Consider the following 17,105-nt stretch of genomic DNA (forward strand, 5'->3'; position numbering starts at 1 on the left):
CCCAGCCACGGCCTAGCGCTCCTTTGGGTGTCTCGAAACTTTTTCTGAGGTCCTCAGATCCCTGCAGAGGCGGCCCTCCGGGTTTCCTTTCTGCCCAGAGCAAATAGGCCGGGAGCACGCCCACAATGCTGGGGCAGAGAAAGTCCTCCGAAGAGAAGGAGGGGCCTCGTGCGGGGCGGCGGCGCTCTAGCTCGGCGGCATCACTATGCTTTCCCCACATAGGGGCTCTGATTGGTCGAAAGCCGCCGCTCGCCAGAGCGACTTCCGGGGCGGAGGCTCAGGGGAGGAGAGGTGCCTGGAAAGAGCACAATTTCCGGCGCGAAGCGCAGCAGTCGCGCAAGTTGGGCGCGATGGCGGCCCAGCTACTTCACACGCGGTTGCCGGGGGAGGGAGCAGCTTCAGCCTCAGCGGTCACGACGCGGACTGGGTAAGATTCGGGCCGCTTGCGTCTGTGACTGTGGGACCAAAGCTCGGGACCTGGGTTGGGGGAGCAGATTCGAAAGGATCCGGGAAGAAGCTAATGGAGCGTGGTGGGAGCAGGGATAGAGGATCATTTCAGCTCCGCGAGAGTGAGCTCCTTCCCGCCTCGTGGGTAATGGAGACGGGAGGGACAAACGAGTCCATTTTCTAGCCCGGTATCCCCCATTCATCCCTCTGGGCTCCCTCAGTGGGTCCCGGGCCTAGACACTGCCTTTGCTTCTGACCTTTTCCCTCAAGCGTTTTCTAGGTGGTGGGTTTTCAGCTGAATGCTGTCACTGATGACAAATCCTAAAAATTGATTTGAAATGTTTCAACACATCTATGTATGTTAACAGTTTTATTTTGCTCGACTTTAAAAAAGTCCTTAACCCCTGTAAAACACCTGGGGTTTAACTTCAGAGTGAGTAGAATGCTGTGCCCCCCCCCCCCCCCCGCTCTGTTTAAATAAGCAAACCTTGTAAAACATTTATCCTAATATTCATATTTATGTAATTATTTGTAGCACTGGTATTGAACCCAGGCGTGCTCTACCATTGAACTAAAACTCCAGCCCTTTTTATTTTTTGAGACAAGGTCTTGCTAAATTGCCCAGGCTGGGCGACAACTTGCCATCTTCTTTGACTCCACCTAGAGTAGCTGGGATTACAAGTGTGCACCACTGGCACCCTCTCACCATCATTTATTGAGTGCAGACTTAAACTGTGCTCGACACTGGAAACAATGGATATCCAGAGACTAAAGTTCTTGCTCTCAATAGTGCTTACAGTGTGCCAGTGGGACAGTAAATAGGCCAGTAAATAAATGAGTGAGATGATTTCAGATGGTGATCAATGTTGTGAAGAAGTACACGGGAATGGGAGGTATAAGGGAGAGGTAGGGTACATTAGAGTTCTGATGGGGAAGGCCTCCAGCATTTGAGCTGCAGCTTGAATGACAAGTGTTTCTGATGTAGTGAATAGCAAGTGAAATGGAACCAGCTTGACAGGTTGGAAGAACAGAAAAGACGCTATGCCTACAGTAAAACAAGTGGTTGAAGATGAGGTCAGAGAGGTAGGCAGGGGCCAGATTGACATTTGATCTTGTAGGATTATTGTAGGAATTTGGATTCTTATTCCTAAGTGCAGCAGGAATACCATTTTCACTGAGTGAAGAATGGTTTCTTGGGGAATAAAAGTGGAGATCATTTAAGAAACCTTAGCATAGTCTTGCAAGTAAATGCTGGCTATTATTATTATTTTTTTACAGTGCTAGGTATCTAACTCAGGGACTCATGTATGCTGGGCCGACACTACTGTTAAGCTGCATCTCTAGCTGTACCTATTATAATTTTTATTTTTCTGTGTTATGAACTTAGTAGTTTGGTAATCTTGATTCTACAGGATTTCAGATATGCTTGCATTAGAGAATGATTTCTTCAATTCTCCTCCAAGAAAAACTGTTCGGTTTGGTGGAACGGTTTCAGAAGTGTTGCTGAAATACAAAAAGGTAAGAGGAGATGACATGTGAGGTTTGATTTTGTTGGTCACAAATACAGCAATAGCTTTAAAACTAAAGACCAATGTAAGGATGGGGATGTAGCTCAGTATTAGAGCAAACGCTTAGTATGAATAATGCCCTGGGTTCAATCCCCAGTGCCAATAAAAGAAAAACCCTCTATACATTTAAAAGTGAATTTTAGGTACCAATATTGCAATCAAATATTTAATAATATGTATGATGCTTCTCAAAATTAGAGTAATAAAATCTTTGCTGAGATTTTAAAGTTTCAAATGCTGTACTAGTATTTCTTGCAAACATTTATAAGTGTTAGAACATTTTATTTCTTAAGAAATTAATTACCTAAGCAGTATTTTGGAACAATAAACCAAATAGAGATTTTTGTTTTTGTGTTAACTTTTCTTTACCAGTATTATTTTTTAAATGAATTGCTTTTTTTTTTAATATCATTTTTATTGTTGTTTATTTTTTACGTAGTGATGGGGATTGATCTCATGGTCTCATGCGTGCTAGGCAGGTGCTTTACCAATGAGCTATCTCTCTAGCCCCTTCTTTACCAGTATTAGAGTTTTAACCCAGGGCCTCATGAATGCTGGGCAAGTGCTCTATCAATAAGCTTCATCCCCAGCCATTTCATTATTTATTTTGAGACAGGGTCTTACTACGTTGTCCTGGCTTCCATCTTTCTATCCTCCTGCCTCAGTGTTATAAACAGTTGGTGTTTTTATGTTAGTTTACAGGTTATTCTATTAGGTCTCCACAGTAGAAACAAAACATAAATGACTGTAAATTTATATATAATATCCATACATTTGAATGTTTACTGTCTTAGTTCCCTTTGTGTTAGATTAGTATAGTGCTTCTCCCCTCTTTATTTTGAGAATTCTCAAGAATATCAACTGTAATATTCAAATGTCAGTACAAAGTGTAGCTAAATATGAATGGCTTGCTTCTGAATTACTTGTCATTTGCTTTTTTCTGATCCCCCTTTCCCACTAACATGAGTTTTTCCAAAAACAATTTTTAAAAATATTTTTGGTTATTGATGGACATAATACCTTTATTTTGTTTATTTAGTTTTTTTACATGGTGCTGGGGATTGAACCGAGTGCCTCATACTTGCTAGGCAAGTGCTCTACCACTGAGCCACAACCCCAGCCCCGAGTTTTCAAATTTTTGAAGTCGTGATATTATAGTAACAAGGGATGTGAAAGTTATAAGGTCTGTTTTTTTGCAGTCCATCTCATGTTAAGGTATAGGTAAAAGTTCTATTTTACAAGAAACCATAAATATAATGAATTTTTTCCCTTTCTCGTTTAGGGTGAAACAAATGACTTTGAGTTGTTGAAGAACCAGCTGTCAGATCCAAACATAAAGGTAACTTTCCTTTGACCAATAGCAAAATCATTGCCACTTTGACAGGCATTAGTTTGTACTTTTGGTGCTATTCTGTCCTCAGAACTTCTCTATAATCCCTTCTTACTTTAACCCAGTAGTTCTCAACTAGGCTAGACAGTTTGACCACCCAAAGGACAATTTACCAAAGATTGGAGACATTTGTGGTTGTCATAATTGGGGGAGAGGGGTGTTGTTGGCATCTAGCTGGTGGATGACAGAGATACTGAAAAATCAGGATAAGAGAGGTTTTTTTCAACATGGAGGTTTTAAAAGAGGATTCAATGAGTTAATATACAAGAAATAGCCTCTGACCCAAAGTATGGACTTATTATAATATAATTGTTAGCTGTTGTTTTGTTCCTGTTGACAACCTGTGCTTCCTCATTTCTCATTTACATTTCAATACACTATTATCACTGGTGTAATTACCCTGACAGAGGTTACCAGTGATTTCTTAAATGTGCTAATTTAAAGCCTCACACTAATTCTTCATAGAGTTGGCACTGTTGGGTGTCCACTTCTCAACAACTGACCTTCAGTACCTGTGTAGCTCCTCTATTCTGATCACTTAGCTCAATTCACTGTTTTTTTCTTATATGTATATGTATGTGTAGATAGATAGATAGAGTTTTTAGTTGTAGTTGGGCACAATACCTTTATTTTATTTATTTATTTTTATGTGGTGGCTGAGGATCAAATCCAGGTGAGTGCTATACCTCTGAGCCACAAACTCAGCCCTCAGGTCACTCTTTTTTTTTTTTTTTTTTTTTTAAAGAAAGAGTGAGAGAGAGAGGGAGAGAGAGAGAGAGAGAGAGAGAGAATTTTTTTTAATATTTATTTTTTAGTACTTGGCGGACACAACATCTTTGTTTGTACGTGGTGCTGAGGATCGAACCCGGGCCGCACGCATGCAAGGCGAGCGCTACCACTTGAGCCACATCCCCAGCCCTCAGGTCACTCTTTTGACAGCTTGTTAACTTTGGTGTTGATTGAATTTCCAAACTCCCTCCCTTTTCTCACTACACACTCTTCCTGTTTGGTTGCCTTATGCCTCATGGCTTTGGAATCTGTGTCCTCATAGCTCCCCAAAATTTGTTTCTGTAGCTCATAGTGCTCTTTCAGGCTCCAGACTTGTTTCTTAACTATATGTTGGATATATTTACTCAGAATTGTTATAGGTACTCCAAATTAGCAAGTTAAACTCATCTCCCTCCCAAATCTACTCTTCTGTAGCCACCCTCCCTCCCCACCCCCAGTACTGCAGGCAGGGGTGCTTACTGATGAACTGCATTACCCCAAAGCTTTTATTTTTTCTTTTTCCTTGTCAGGGACCAAACTAAGGGCGTTGTGCATGTTAGGCAAGCGCTCTGCTACTGAGCTAAATATTCAACTCCTCTTAATGCTTTTTTACATTTTGAGATAGGGTCTTGTTCCAAGGCTGGCCATGAATGTGTGGTCCTCCTTTCTCAGCTTCTGGATTCACTGAAGTTATAGGTGTCACCACCACGCTAACTTTTTTTTTTTTTTTTTTAAACACGGATTACATCTAAGGGTGCATCCTCAGCCCTTTATAAGTTTCTTATTTTGAGGCAGGGTCTTACTAAGTGGCTTAGGGCCTTACTGAATTGCTGAGGCTGGCTTTGAACTTGGAATCCTCCTGCCTCAGCCTCTGGAGCTGCTGGGATTACAGGTGTGTATCACCACACTGACTTTTTAAAAAAAATATTTTAGTTGTAGTTGGACACAATACCATCCATCCATCCATCCATCCATCCATCCATTCATTCAGTGATGCTGAGGATTCAACACAGAGCCTCGAATGTGCTAAGTGAAAGCTCTACTGCTAAGCCACAATCCCAGCCCACCACGCTGACTGACTCTTAATGCTTTACTGTTTATTGCTTACCCAGTACTTGAACTAGGAACTGTGGAGTCTTTCTGAACTTTCTCACCCTTCGTATCAATGAAAAAAAAAATCAGGTCTTCTGTTTTGTTGGTATTCTTTCACCTGGATTTTTCCTGTTACCTTGTATAAGGATTTTTTTTTTTTTAAATATTTATTTTTTAGTTCTCGGCGGACACAACATCTTTGTTTGTATGTGGTGCTGAGGATTGAACCCGGGCCGCACGCATGCCAGGCGAGCGCGCTACCACTTGAGCCACATCCCCAGCCCCTTTCCTGTGGTCTGTAGGTCCTATCTCCTGTGTATCCCTCTTCTCCCCAGATTTATCCTTAGTAGTGAAGCCTGATTCTTCTCTCCAGAGCACATGTTTACGTTGTCATTCCCCTTTCTAAAGAACTTCAAGGCTATGGAAGAATAAAGGCCCAACTTCTTGGCACAGCCTGCAACATTTTTCTGTGTGCAGTTCACGAGATGCTTTATTCCCTGAAGTTGCTGCTTTAATTTTTGTACCTTTTCATGTGACTCTTCTGGAAGAGCTCCTCTGTATCTACTTCATTTGAGCAGGCTCTGACTTGCCTCTCTTACTAGCTGTGTGATCAAGGGCAAGTTACTGCTCTTTGCTTCAGTGTCCTCATTCATAAAATGGGAATCAGAAGTAGTCCCTATTTCATGAGGTTGTTGTAATGAGTTAATATATGTTAAAGTCTTAGAACACTGCCTTGTACACAGTAAGTGCAGTATTAGTGTTTACTGTTGTTATCAACACCATTATTGTGATCTACAAAACTACTCACTCTGTCAGACAGACTCAGTTGAATTGTTGGCTTCCTGACTGGAGCTATTTCTGATTCTTGGTTTATCTTTTGGCTTGCTCATCATATTCTCCAGCCATACTGAAACACTTCAGTTTTCTGAAAACATGCTTTTCCCTTTGTAAGGAATATTACCCTCAAAAAGTGTTACCATTTAAAGACAACTGAAGCCTTACTTTCTCTTTTCAAATGTATAGAGGGTCAATTTTTGTGTGTGTGTATTTTCCACTGTGCTTTATATCAGCAGATTCTTTTTTTTATTTTTATTTTTATTTTTATTTTATTTTAGTTCTCGGCGGACACAACATCTTTGTTTGTATGTGGTGCTGAGGATCGAACCCGGGCCGCACGCATGCCAGGCGAGCGCGCTACCGCTTGAGCCACATCCCCAGCCCCTCAGCAGATTCTTGATATACTCCTTGTGTGTCTGCTACTTCAGCAGAGTGTTCCAAGTTGTTTGCTTCTAAAGGTTTACTGTGAAAGCATTAAAGTCTGTGAATGGTTTATTTTTTATTTTTACTTTTAATTTTTTTTGCAGTGCCAGGGATTGAACTCAGGATCTCATGCATTCTAGGCAAGTGCTCTACCATTGAGCTACATCTCTAGTCCTTGTACCTTATTCCCCTCTAGTACTGACGATTTCACTCAGGAGTACTTTACCATTCAGCTACACCTCCAAGCATTTTAACTTTTTACCCAAGTTCTCACTAAGTTGCCCAGGCTGGTTTCATATTTGGAATCCTCCTACCTCAGCCTCCAGAGTTGCTGGGATTACAGGTGTGCGTCACGATGCCTAATCTTTGCACTTTTTTTTGGTGGAAAGGAGTAGGATAGATATTTATTTATGTATTTATTTATTTACCTTTTCATTGCTGGGTTGCAGTTGCCGTATACATGCTAGGCAAGTGCTCTACCACTGAGAGGTAGCCCCTCTGTTCAGTATTTGTGTTTATTTTATTTTTTTATTGTGGTACTGTATGTTGAATTTATTCATCTTTGCACACAGCCTGGCTTGTCTTCTCTATGTCTCTGGTCTCAGTGAGCTGCCATTAGTGTTATTCACAGTGGTTGTGTTAAGTTATAACAATGTGAGTTGTGATTTACTTAATTTTCCTGCCAAGTTATTTGAGGAAATTTTCTCATTTTGAGAAAATGCTCAAACGCTTGGTGTCACATGTTCATGGCATAGAAAGCACTGAGTAATTGGATGAAAGTGGGGGGGAAGTGGCAGTTTCTTTGATTGATGGAGAAAGGCACTGTGGGAGAGTGGGCTGAGCTAGATTTGACCTCAGCAGGCAAGTTTGACCTGGTTTTTTATCGACTTCATGGTTGGGTAAGTTGCTTATCAATCTCTGTTAATCTCAGATTCCTCTACTGTAATATGGGACTAAATAATCATCTTGCTGAGTTTTTAGAATTAGAAAAAGATATATTTACAATGTCAAGCACCATGTCTGTTTCTCATTAGATGGTACTCCTATTTCTTCTATTGAGTCTTAATAAGTATTAATTATTTTCTTTAACAAATTGGGGCTTTTCCTTATAATTTTTCCCTCTGCATGTTATATATATGTATAAATATAAATAATGTCTTTTGGGAGCTGGGAGTGTGGCTGGGTGGTAAACTGCATGCTTAACATGCACAAGTGTTCCAGCCGCAGCAGCAGCACCACCAACAAAAATAGTCCTATTTTTTATAATATGATCATTCATTTAGCTGTTAAACATGGGTGGGTGTTCTTTTTTTTTTTTTTTTTTAAGTAGTTTTCTTGTTGCTAAAAATTATTTTGGGCAGTAATTTTATTACCTGAAACATGTTTTATTGGCAAAGTGGAATGGAACTTTTATTTGTACAAACATGTTCCAATGCATTTTTAAAGCCAGCCTAATGGATTTAGAAAAAGTTATTATTTGATGACTCTAGTAAATCAGCTCATCCCTACTATCCACATACTTTACAGTCAGTCAGCTTAGATAGAGGAATAGAGGTAGATATTGGTCCTTTGTGGTCTTTTTAAATCTGATAAAATTCCACAATTTAAAAAAGTCCCAGATGTCAGCATTTGAAGTGCTTTTACTGGTGAAGGGCAAACAATGTTCAAGGTGAAGTATTAAATTTAGTTCTCCTGTATTTTAGAGTTACTCTACTACCTTTTCTCTTTTTTTAAATATTTTTTTTAGTTGTTGATAGACCTTTATTTATTTATATGTGTTGCTGAGAATTGAACCCAGTGCCTCACACATGCCAGGCAAGTGTGCTACTGCTGAGACCGAGCCCCAGCCCTCTAATACCTTTTTTTAAAACAGTGAAGTTTATTGTGATTTTTTTTTTATCTGTTTTGATACTCTAATTTTGGCTTAATTGCAAATTTGTGACTTTTTTTCACCTAGTTTAAATATTATCTTTTTTATATTTTACTGTACTGGAATTAATCCAGTTCCTGTGCATACTAGGGCCTGAGCTACACCCCCAGCCTTTTTAAATTTGAGATAGGGTCTCACTGAGTTGCCCATGCTAGCCTTGAACTTGCAATCCTCCTGTCTCAGCCTTTTGAGTCACTGGCAGTACAGGCATGCACCATCGTTCTCAGCTCTTCAGTCCCTAATTGAAATGTTATCAACAACTGACCAATACAAAGTAGATACATTTTCTGTTACTTAGAAGATTTGTGATTTTGAAAATACTTTTCTTTGTTTCATTAAAGGATGACCAGATTATTAACTGGCTGCTGGAATTCCGCTCCTCTATCATGTACTTGACAAAAGACTTTGAGCAGCTTATCAACATTCTTTTGGTAAGTTTACCATTTATTTTACTTATTGATTCACTACTTTGAAAATAGTAAGTACCAGTGAACTGTTTTCATTATCTTCACCCAACACTAGAGATTGCCTTGGTTGAATAGAAGTCAGACGGTGGTGGAGGAGTATTTGGCTTTTCTTGGTCACCTTGTTTCAGCACAGACAGTCTTCCTCAGACCATGTCTCAGCATGATTGCTTCTCATTTTGTACCCCGTAAGTGGTTACTCTTTCCTCTCTCTCCCTTTTTCCCTTCTTTCTTTCCTCCCTTTTTCTATTTTGGCCCACAGTTCTGGCCCAAGGTCAAGGGGTTACATCTGCGGATGGCTGCCTTGCTGACAGTTCTGAGGTAGTATAGGATATCACCTGTAGGCAGTAAGCAGGCAGTGTGTGCACACGTTTGTGTGTAAGTGTGGGTTAAAAAAATAAAAACCCTCTTAATAAAAATATTTTCTTCTCCTTTCATACTGACATTTTTTCACCCTGGAAGATTCCAGGTTGCAAGTTAGCATTCTGATCATTTGTTCCCTGTGGAGGCATCTGGATTCATGTGGAGCTATGGTTTTGTTGAATTGAAATTTGCTTTAGTGAATCACTGACAGTCTTAGAACTCGACTAGGAATTTGTAGCTGTTTAAAAATGATCCAGGGCTGGGGTTGTGGCTCAGCAGTAGAGTGCTCGCCTAGCACATGTGAGGCCCTGGGTTCGATCCTCAATACCACATAAAAATAAATAAATAAAGGTATTAAAAAATGATTAAGCTGGGTGAGGTGGCATATGCCTGTAAACCCAATGATTTTGGAGGCTGAGGCAGGAGGATCATCAGTTTGAGGCCATCCTAGGCAACTTAATGAGACCCTATCTCAAGATAAAAAAGGTCTGGGGATATAGGTTATTGGTAGAGTGCTCCTGGGTTCAATTTCCAGTACTGCAAAAACAAAACAAATCTGCCAAGTTGCTTTACCTTTTTTTTTTCTTTTTTCCTTTTGATTGTAAATGTTATCATTGTACTTAGTTTGGACTATAGAGAAACAGCTTTTTTTTTTTGGTATAGCTGATTATTGTCTAAGTCTGTGACATATTTTTTTTTTTCTTTTAAAAGCCCGAGTGATCATTAAGGAAGGTGACATAGATGTTTCAGATTCTGATGATGAAGATGATAGTAAGTATAAAAAAGAATTAAAGCAAAAAATGCCTTCATAGAGAATATACCCTTAGTGATAGAATATACTTGCACCTGTTCTAATAAGTAGATGGCAACAAATGATAACCTTTGGTAGAATCTTTTTGATACATTTAATACATTTAGCATTACTATGTAATTGGTTGGCATAAATTTATTGCTGATACAGTCTACTTAATCTTCATTGATAGTGAGTTGAGAAAAATCTTGGAACAATTTATCTCATAAGATCTTCAGTTTAGGGGGCTGGGTTGTAGCTCAATGGTTGAGCGCTTACCTCGCAGGCATGAGGCACTGGGTTCAATCCTCAGTACCACTTAAAAATAAATAAATAAATAATTTTTAAAAAGGATCTTCAGTTTTGCTTAGCAAGTGCTTTCATCTTCCTAGTTTTAAGTATTGTGCTGATGTTCATGCTCTTGACTTTTCTCCTTTTAGATCTTCCTGCAAATTTTGATACATGTCACAGAGCCTTGCAAATTATAGCAAGATATGTCCCATCGTGAGTATATTTTTCAATAGTAGTGTTTAATACTTAAGAAATTATGGTTAGACCAGAGATGTAGCTCAATAACAGGGTGCTTGCCTAGCATGTGCAAGGCCCTTGGGCCAATCCCCAGTGCTGTAAAGAGAAAGAAAGAAAATTATAATCAATTAGTAGGAAATTATAAAATGCAAATTAGCACCAAAACTCAAGTGGTATGGTGTGGTTTTTGTATTTTGTTGATGAAATCACATTTTTACAAAAAATGATTTTTTTGTTTTCTATTCATTGTCTAATTATTTTAAAACCTTCTATGCAGATTTTTCCCCAATTTTTGTATAGTGGTTGGAATTTTGCTTTTATCTTCAACTGATGTGCTATCCAAATATTTTCAATGAGAAACCTCTGTATTTGTGTCATGCCATTATGAATAAAAATTGCAGTTCTAAGAAAAGCTTTGCAGGTTTGTGGGTTTCTTTTGGAGGGGTGGACTTCTGGTTTCCTCTGTAGGTTTATTGTTTAACTTATATGCAAGTTGATGATTTATTTTCCCTTTTTGAAAAGTGTGTGTGTGTGTGTGTGTGTATATATATATACACACATATATGTATATATATATAAATAGGTAGACATAGATATATGTGTATAAATATATAAAAATATCATGTGGAATATTTTGATTTTTAAACTGAAGCTCTGTTAAAACTTGTAGAGGAAAAGCTTTCCCTTTGATTTGCTATTGATGTTAAAGTTAGTAAAGCTTATTTTTCCCTAAGTTAATTTAGATTTTCTCTGAAACTATGCATTCATTTTAACTTTGAATTGTTTGAGGTATAGGGGTTCTTTTTTCCCTTGTGATCTATCCATATTTGCTCTTAGAAGAAAAATGTTCCTTTCTAGAAAATTTAGTTAACATGGATTGATTGAATTTTTTTTTTTTTTTAAATAGGACACCATGGTTTCTTATGCCAATACTGGTGGAAAAATTTCCATTTGTTAGAAAATCAGAGAGAACATTGGTAAGAGATTTTTTTCATGGCAGAAATAATGGAAAGATTGTTTTATGTGGTGTTGTGTCTTTTTCTTAAAAATTGCTTTCTAAAAGTAATTCCTTTTCTCTTTTTTTTTGGGGGGGGGAGGGTACCAAGGATTGAACCCAGGGGTGCTTAATCATTGAATCACACCCCCAGCCCTTTTTATATTTTATTTAGAGACAGGGTCTTGCTGAGTTGCTGATGCTGGCTTTGGAGTGAGAATTTGATTCAGGATTTTTTTCTTAGCAAGTGTCTACTGAGGATTTCTCTTAAATGGTCAGAGTCCATTTGAGAAATATCTTTAGAGGCTTAATGTTTATATAGACAAGAATTACTAGAAGATAACAGTTTATATGTTACTAATTGTAAGCATGCCTTATTTGAATAGGAAAGCAGAGCCTTGTGTAAATAAATTATGTGTAAGTAGATGGGCATGGTGGTGCCCATTTGTAATCACAGTGACTTAGGAGGCTAAGGTAGGAGGATCACAAGTTCAAGGCCAGCCTCAGCAATTTAATGAAGCCCTAAGCAACTTAGGGAGACCCTGTCTCTCTCTCTCTCTCTCTTTTTCTTTGGTACTGGGAATTGAACTCAGGGGCAATTAACCACTGAGCCACCTTCCCCAGCCCTTTTTATATTTTAATTTAGAGACAGGGTCTTGCTGAGTTGCTTAGGGCCTCACTAAATTGCTGATGCTGGCTTTGAACGTGATCCTCCTTCCCAGCCTCTCAAGCTGCTGGGATTACAGGTGTGTGTCACCGTGCTTCGCTGAGACTCTGTCTCAAAAAACAAAAAGGGGTGGGGATATGGCTCAGTGGTAAAGCATCTCTGAATTTGATTCCCAGTAACCCCCCACCCCCAAAATTTCTGCCTAAGTATTTGTGCAACTTTCTTTTTTCCTCCTGCAGTGCTGAGGATGGGGCTGAGGGTCTTGCACATGCTAGGCGAGTGCCTTACTATTGAGCTGTATTCCCACCCAGCCCTGTTCAATATTTATATATTGGTGTAGGTTTTGATAAATGACAGTAGTTACCGTTTAAGCATAGTGTTTTCCCTAAAGTATTAACATGTTAAATAAGTAGTTAATAACTTTTGTTAATATTTGTGATAGTGTGCTTCAAGTGAAACATTGTAAACTATCATATTGTTTATGAAAATAGATGCAAAAATTCTCAAAAATTACTAGCAGACTGATTTTAGCAACTTAAGAAATTTATGTACCATAAGCAAATGAGGCTGATTTAATAAATTAACATACACTGTATGAGTAGAAGAAAGAATAGAGGGGCTGGGATGGTGGCTCAGCGTAGAGTGCTTGTCTAGCACATGTGAGGCCCTGGGTTCGATCCTCAGCACCACATAAAAAATAAATAAAATAAAGGTATTGTTTCCAACTACTTCCAAAAAATGTTAAAAAAAAAAAAATAAAACAATGGAAATCAGATGGTTTCCTCAGCAGATGCAGAAAAAGTATTTGACAAACACTCTAACCCTTTCAGGTCAAAAGCAGAAGGGAATTTTCTTAATCTGATAAAGGTCATCTATGAAAAACTCACAGATTATCTTCAGACTCAATGGTGTGAGACCAGTTTTCCCTTAACATGAGGAACAGAACAAGGATATCTACTTTTGTTTCTGTTTCGCAGTGGTGTCTCATTATGTTACCCAGACACAAGCCATCCTGCTACCTCAACTTCCTGAGAAGCTGTGACTATATACATGTATACCACTGGGTACCTATTCTTGCCACCTATCTAACCAGGGCATTTAGGCAAGAAAAGAATTCTAAAGAATCCAGATGGAAAGCAAGACATAAGACGGTGGCTCAGCCTGTACATAGACAAGAATTACTGGAAGATAGCTACTTGGAAGACTGAGGCAGGAGGATCACAGGTTTGAGGCCAGCCTGTGCAACTTAACCCATTCTTAAAATACAAAAAGGGATGGGTATGTGGGCTGGGGCTGTAACTCAGTGGCAGAACACTTGTCTAGCATGTGTGAGGCATTGGGTTCGATCCTTAGCACCACATTAAAAGAAAAAAAAAAGAAAGAAAATAAAGGCATGTTGTCTATCTACAACTACAAAAAAATAATAATTAAAAAAAGGGATGGATGTATAGCTCAGTGATAGGCCACCTCTATGTTCAATCCCCAGAACTGCCCCCCCCAAAAAAAAAGGAAGGAAAAAAAGGGAAGAAATAAAACTTAAATATAACCTTTTTGTGGATTTTAAGGAATCCATTAAAAAAAAACCTACTAGAGCTAATGTACTTGGATATTCGTAGGCAAAAGAATGAAGTGTATGGATATCAGCATATAAAAAAATCTCAAAATGGATAAGAGCCGTAAAAATAACAAAACTGTAAAACTCTTGAAAGTTGGGTGGGTGGTGCAGGCCTCTAATCCCAGCTACTCTGGAATCTGAGTGAGGTAGGAGGATCCCAAGTTAGAGGTCGGCTTTAGCAACCCAGGGAGACCCTATCAAAATAAAAAGGCCTGGGGAGGTAACTTAGTGGTAGAGCATCCCTGAGTTCAGTCCCTAGTTTTATAAAAAAACAAACATAAACAAAGCAAGAAAACCAAAACCTAGTCAGAAAGGTCTTAGAAGAAAACATGTGTAAGTTTTCATGGCATTGAATCAGGCAATAGTTTCTGGATGTGATGTCTGAAGCATGAGCAACAAAGAAAAAATTCATCAATTAGACTTCAGAATTAAATGGTTTGCTTCATAGGATGCTTTCAAGAAAATAAGAAAACACTTCAGATAATGGGAGAAAATATTTGCAAATCAGGTATCTGATAAAGGATTTTTATCTATTAAAACAAACAAACAAACAAACAAACAAAACCCAATTTACAACACAGTGAAAAGAAGCTCAGCAACATTACCGATCAGGGAAATGTAGATCAGCACTGCTTCACGCCTGCTAGCATGGCCATGATAAGACCACCACAGGAACAAGCGACGGTAAGGATAGTAGAACCTGGAACTCCACTGCTAGAAAACTGAAATGGTGCAGTCCTGTGGAAAACAGTCTTGGTAATTTCTTCAGAAGGTTAAATGTAGAATTACTATATGGCTTCATTGTTTCCACTGTGTACTGAAGATAAATGAAAATAAGTCTACCAAAACTAAACTTATATGTGAATGTTCATAGCAACATTATATTCACAACAGCCTAAAAATAGAAACAACTTTAATGTTTACAGACTCACAAAACAGGTTAGATCTGTACAACAAAATATTCAGCAGATAAATACAGGCTATAATATGAGTGAACCTTAAAAACATTACAGATGAACACATGAGTCCATTTATATGAAATATCTAGAATACACAAATTAATAGAAAGTAGCTGCTAAGGATGGACTGCTAGGACATGGGGTTTCTGTTTAGGGTGATGTTTCAAAATTGAACATGGTGATGATCACATAGCTCTGAGTATATTAAAACTGTTTTACACTGTTTTTCACAGTATAGTGGGATTTGAACTCAGGGTGCTTTACCACTGAGTTACATCCCCAGCCCTTTTTATTTTTTAGTTTGAGACAAGGTCTCACTAAATTGCTCAGTCTGACTTTGAACTTGTAATCTTCCTGCCTCAATCTCTTAAGTAGCTGGGTTCACAGGTGTGTGCCACCACACCTGGCCTGCTGTGTACAATAAATGTATAAATTACATGAGATGCATTATAAAAAGGATAGCTTTTTAAAACACTGTGAAAGTATGTAAATTATAGATTCAGTTTACTTGGAATAATTGGAGTGATTAAATTATGCTGAATGTAATATATAGAAACAGTAAAATTTTTGTATTGTTAGGTAATCTTATTTGTGTTTTAACATATAAAGATATAATTTATGTTTTGCTTATATAATAAACATTCTGTTGAAATGTGTATTTTTTGTTTTATGCTTTTAGGAGTGTTATGTTCATAACTTACTAAGGATAAGTGTGTATTTTCCAACCTTAAGACATGAAATTCTGGAGCTTATTATTGAAAAGCTGCTTAAGTTGGATGTAAGTGTTGAATAATCTACTTTTTCTTGATTTTCTTGTGTTGGATATATTTTGTTTGTTGGCAGCAGTGGAAAAGAATCTACAAATTTCACCATCCTTTGCTGCTTTGCTCTTAACATATGTGAACTCTGTGCTGGGAGTTCTGGACAGTGATGGAGGAAAGGCATTTATACAGTCACTCAAAGGGAAAAGTACATCGGAAGAAGCACACGTGTTAGGAGCTAGAGTACCTGATACAGAGGGGTGGCACCCAGCAGGGCCTTCCTGAGGAAGTAATATTGAAATGGGGTTCTATATACCTTTTTTTTTTCATTTGAAGTTTTTTTAAAAGAGGCAAATTGCAATGCTAAACAAGTAAAAGTACTGTGAGGAGACCTGTAATAAGAGGCAGAAAATGTGAAAGGGAGTGGTGGATTCTAGTGGTATTGTGGAGGAATACCACTAGTAGGAAGTGGGAAAGCAGAGGGTATGGGACGGAAATCCTTCAGAGGACAGAATCTTGGTGTTACCATCAGTAGCAGAAAGAAACATCACGAGGAGGAAGTTGGAGGATCTATGTTCCCTTTTGGACAGGTGGAGCTGAGTGTAGGGGTGCTGGTGGACCTGTGGGTGATGCAGTTAGGACCAGGAGAGGAAGGCCATAGAAGGTGGGGAATGGATACCTGGGGTATCTGGAAGAAGGAAGGGTCCAGTTGGCGCCATGATAATGCTGATCTTTGAAGAAGACAGCAAAACAAGTGCTTGATTTGTGATAACAGGAGGTCTTTGCTGCCTTTTGGAGGGCCTCATCACTGAAGAGGTCCTCGTTCCAGGAGAAAGTGGGTGGTTCGGAAGCAAGGCTGTGAGAAACCTCTGTGAGTGGGGGGAAGACAGCTGCCTTGGTGAGACAGAACAAAGTGAGTCTTCAGTGGTATAGAATAGAAGACAGACAGATCCAACCATTTGTAGTCACCTGATCCTTGACAAAGTTGCCAAATACATATATTGGAGAAAAGAGCTTTTTAAATAAATGGTGCTGGGAAAACTGTTTATCCACATGTAGAAGAATGAGACTAGACCCCCATCTCTCTCTCTGCACAAAACCTAACCCTAACTCAAATGGATTGAGGGGGCTGGGATTATGGCTCAGAGGTAGAGTACTTGCCTAGCATGTGTGAGGCACTGGGTTTGATTCTCAGCACTGCATATAAATAAATAAAATAAAGGTCCAATGACAGCTTAAAAAAAAAAAAAATGGATTGAGGACCTAGGAATTAGACCAGAAACTATGTTAGAAGAAAATATAGGGTCATCGCTCCAGCCTGTTACATAGGCAACAACTTCTCAATAGGAGCCCTATAGCTCAGGAAATAGTGTGGATAAATGTTAACAAATAGATGGCATCAAATTAAGCTTCTGCACAACAAAGAGAGCAATTAGGAATGTGAAGAGAAGTTACAGAATTGGAGAAAATTTTTGGTAGCTCCTTTCTGACTGAGAATTACTATCTAGA

At 38.7% G+C, this 17,105-nt stretch overlaps 1 protein-coding gene across 3 annotated transcripts in view; it reads left to right on the top strand.

Annotated features, from left to right (window-relative positions):
* The first annotated feature begins 311 nt into the window (after nucleotides 1-311).
* Rrn3 (RNA polymerase I transcription factor RRN3) overlaps nucleotides 312-17,105 on the top strand; it is a 34,377-nt gene continuing 17,583 nt past the window's right edge. For 2 of the 3 annotated variants that reach the window (XM_076840407.2, XM_076840409.1), the window contains exons 1-9: nucleotides 312-427; nucleotides 1,860-1,965; nucleotides 3,298-3,354; nucleotides 8,797-8,886; nucleotides 8,978-9,107; nucleotides 9,994-10,053; nucleotides 10,513-10,576; nucleotides 11,508-11,577; nucleotides 15,515-15,613. In XM_076840407.2, the coding sequence (XP_076696522.1) occupies nucleotides 351-427; nucleotides 1,860-1,965; nucleotides 3,298-3,354; nucleotides 8,797-8,886; nucleotides 8,978-9,107; nucleotides 9,994-10,053; nucleotides 10,513-10,576; nucleotides 11,508-11,577; nucleotides 15,515-15,613 (753 nt within the window). In that variant the 5' untranslated portion in view covers nucleotides 312-350. The remainder of the gene's footprint in view (nucleotides 428-1,859; nucleotides 1,966-3,297; nucleotides 3,355-8,796; nucleotides 8,887-8,977; nucleotides 9,108-9,993; nucleotides 10,054-10,512; nucleotides 10,577-11,507; nucleotides 11,578-15,514; nucleotides 15,614-17,105) is intronic. The other variant, XM_076840408.2, reaches the window with a different exon arrangement.

The sequence above is a fragment of the Callospermophilus lateralis genome, chromosome 19 (genome assembly GCF_048772815.1).
Source record: "Callospermophilus lateralis isolate mCalLat2 chromosome 19, mCalLat2.hap1, whole genome shotgun sequence".
Classification (NCBI taxonomy): Eukaryota; Metazoa; Chordata; class Mammalia; order Rodentia; family Sciuridae; genus Callospermophilus; species Callospermophilus lateralis.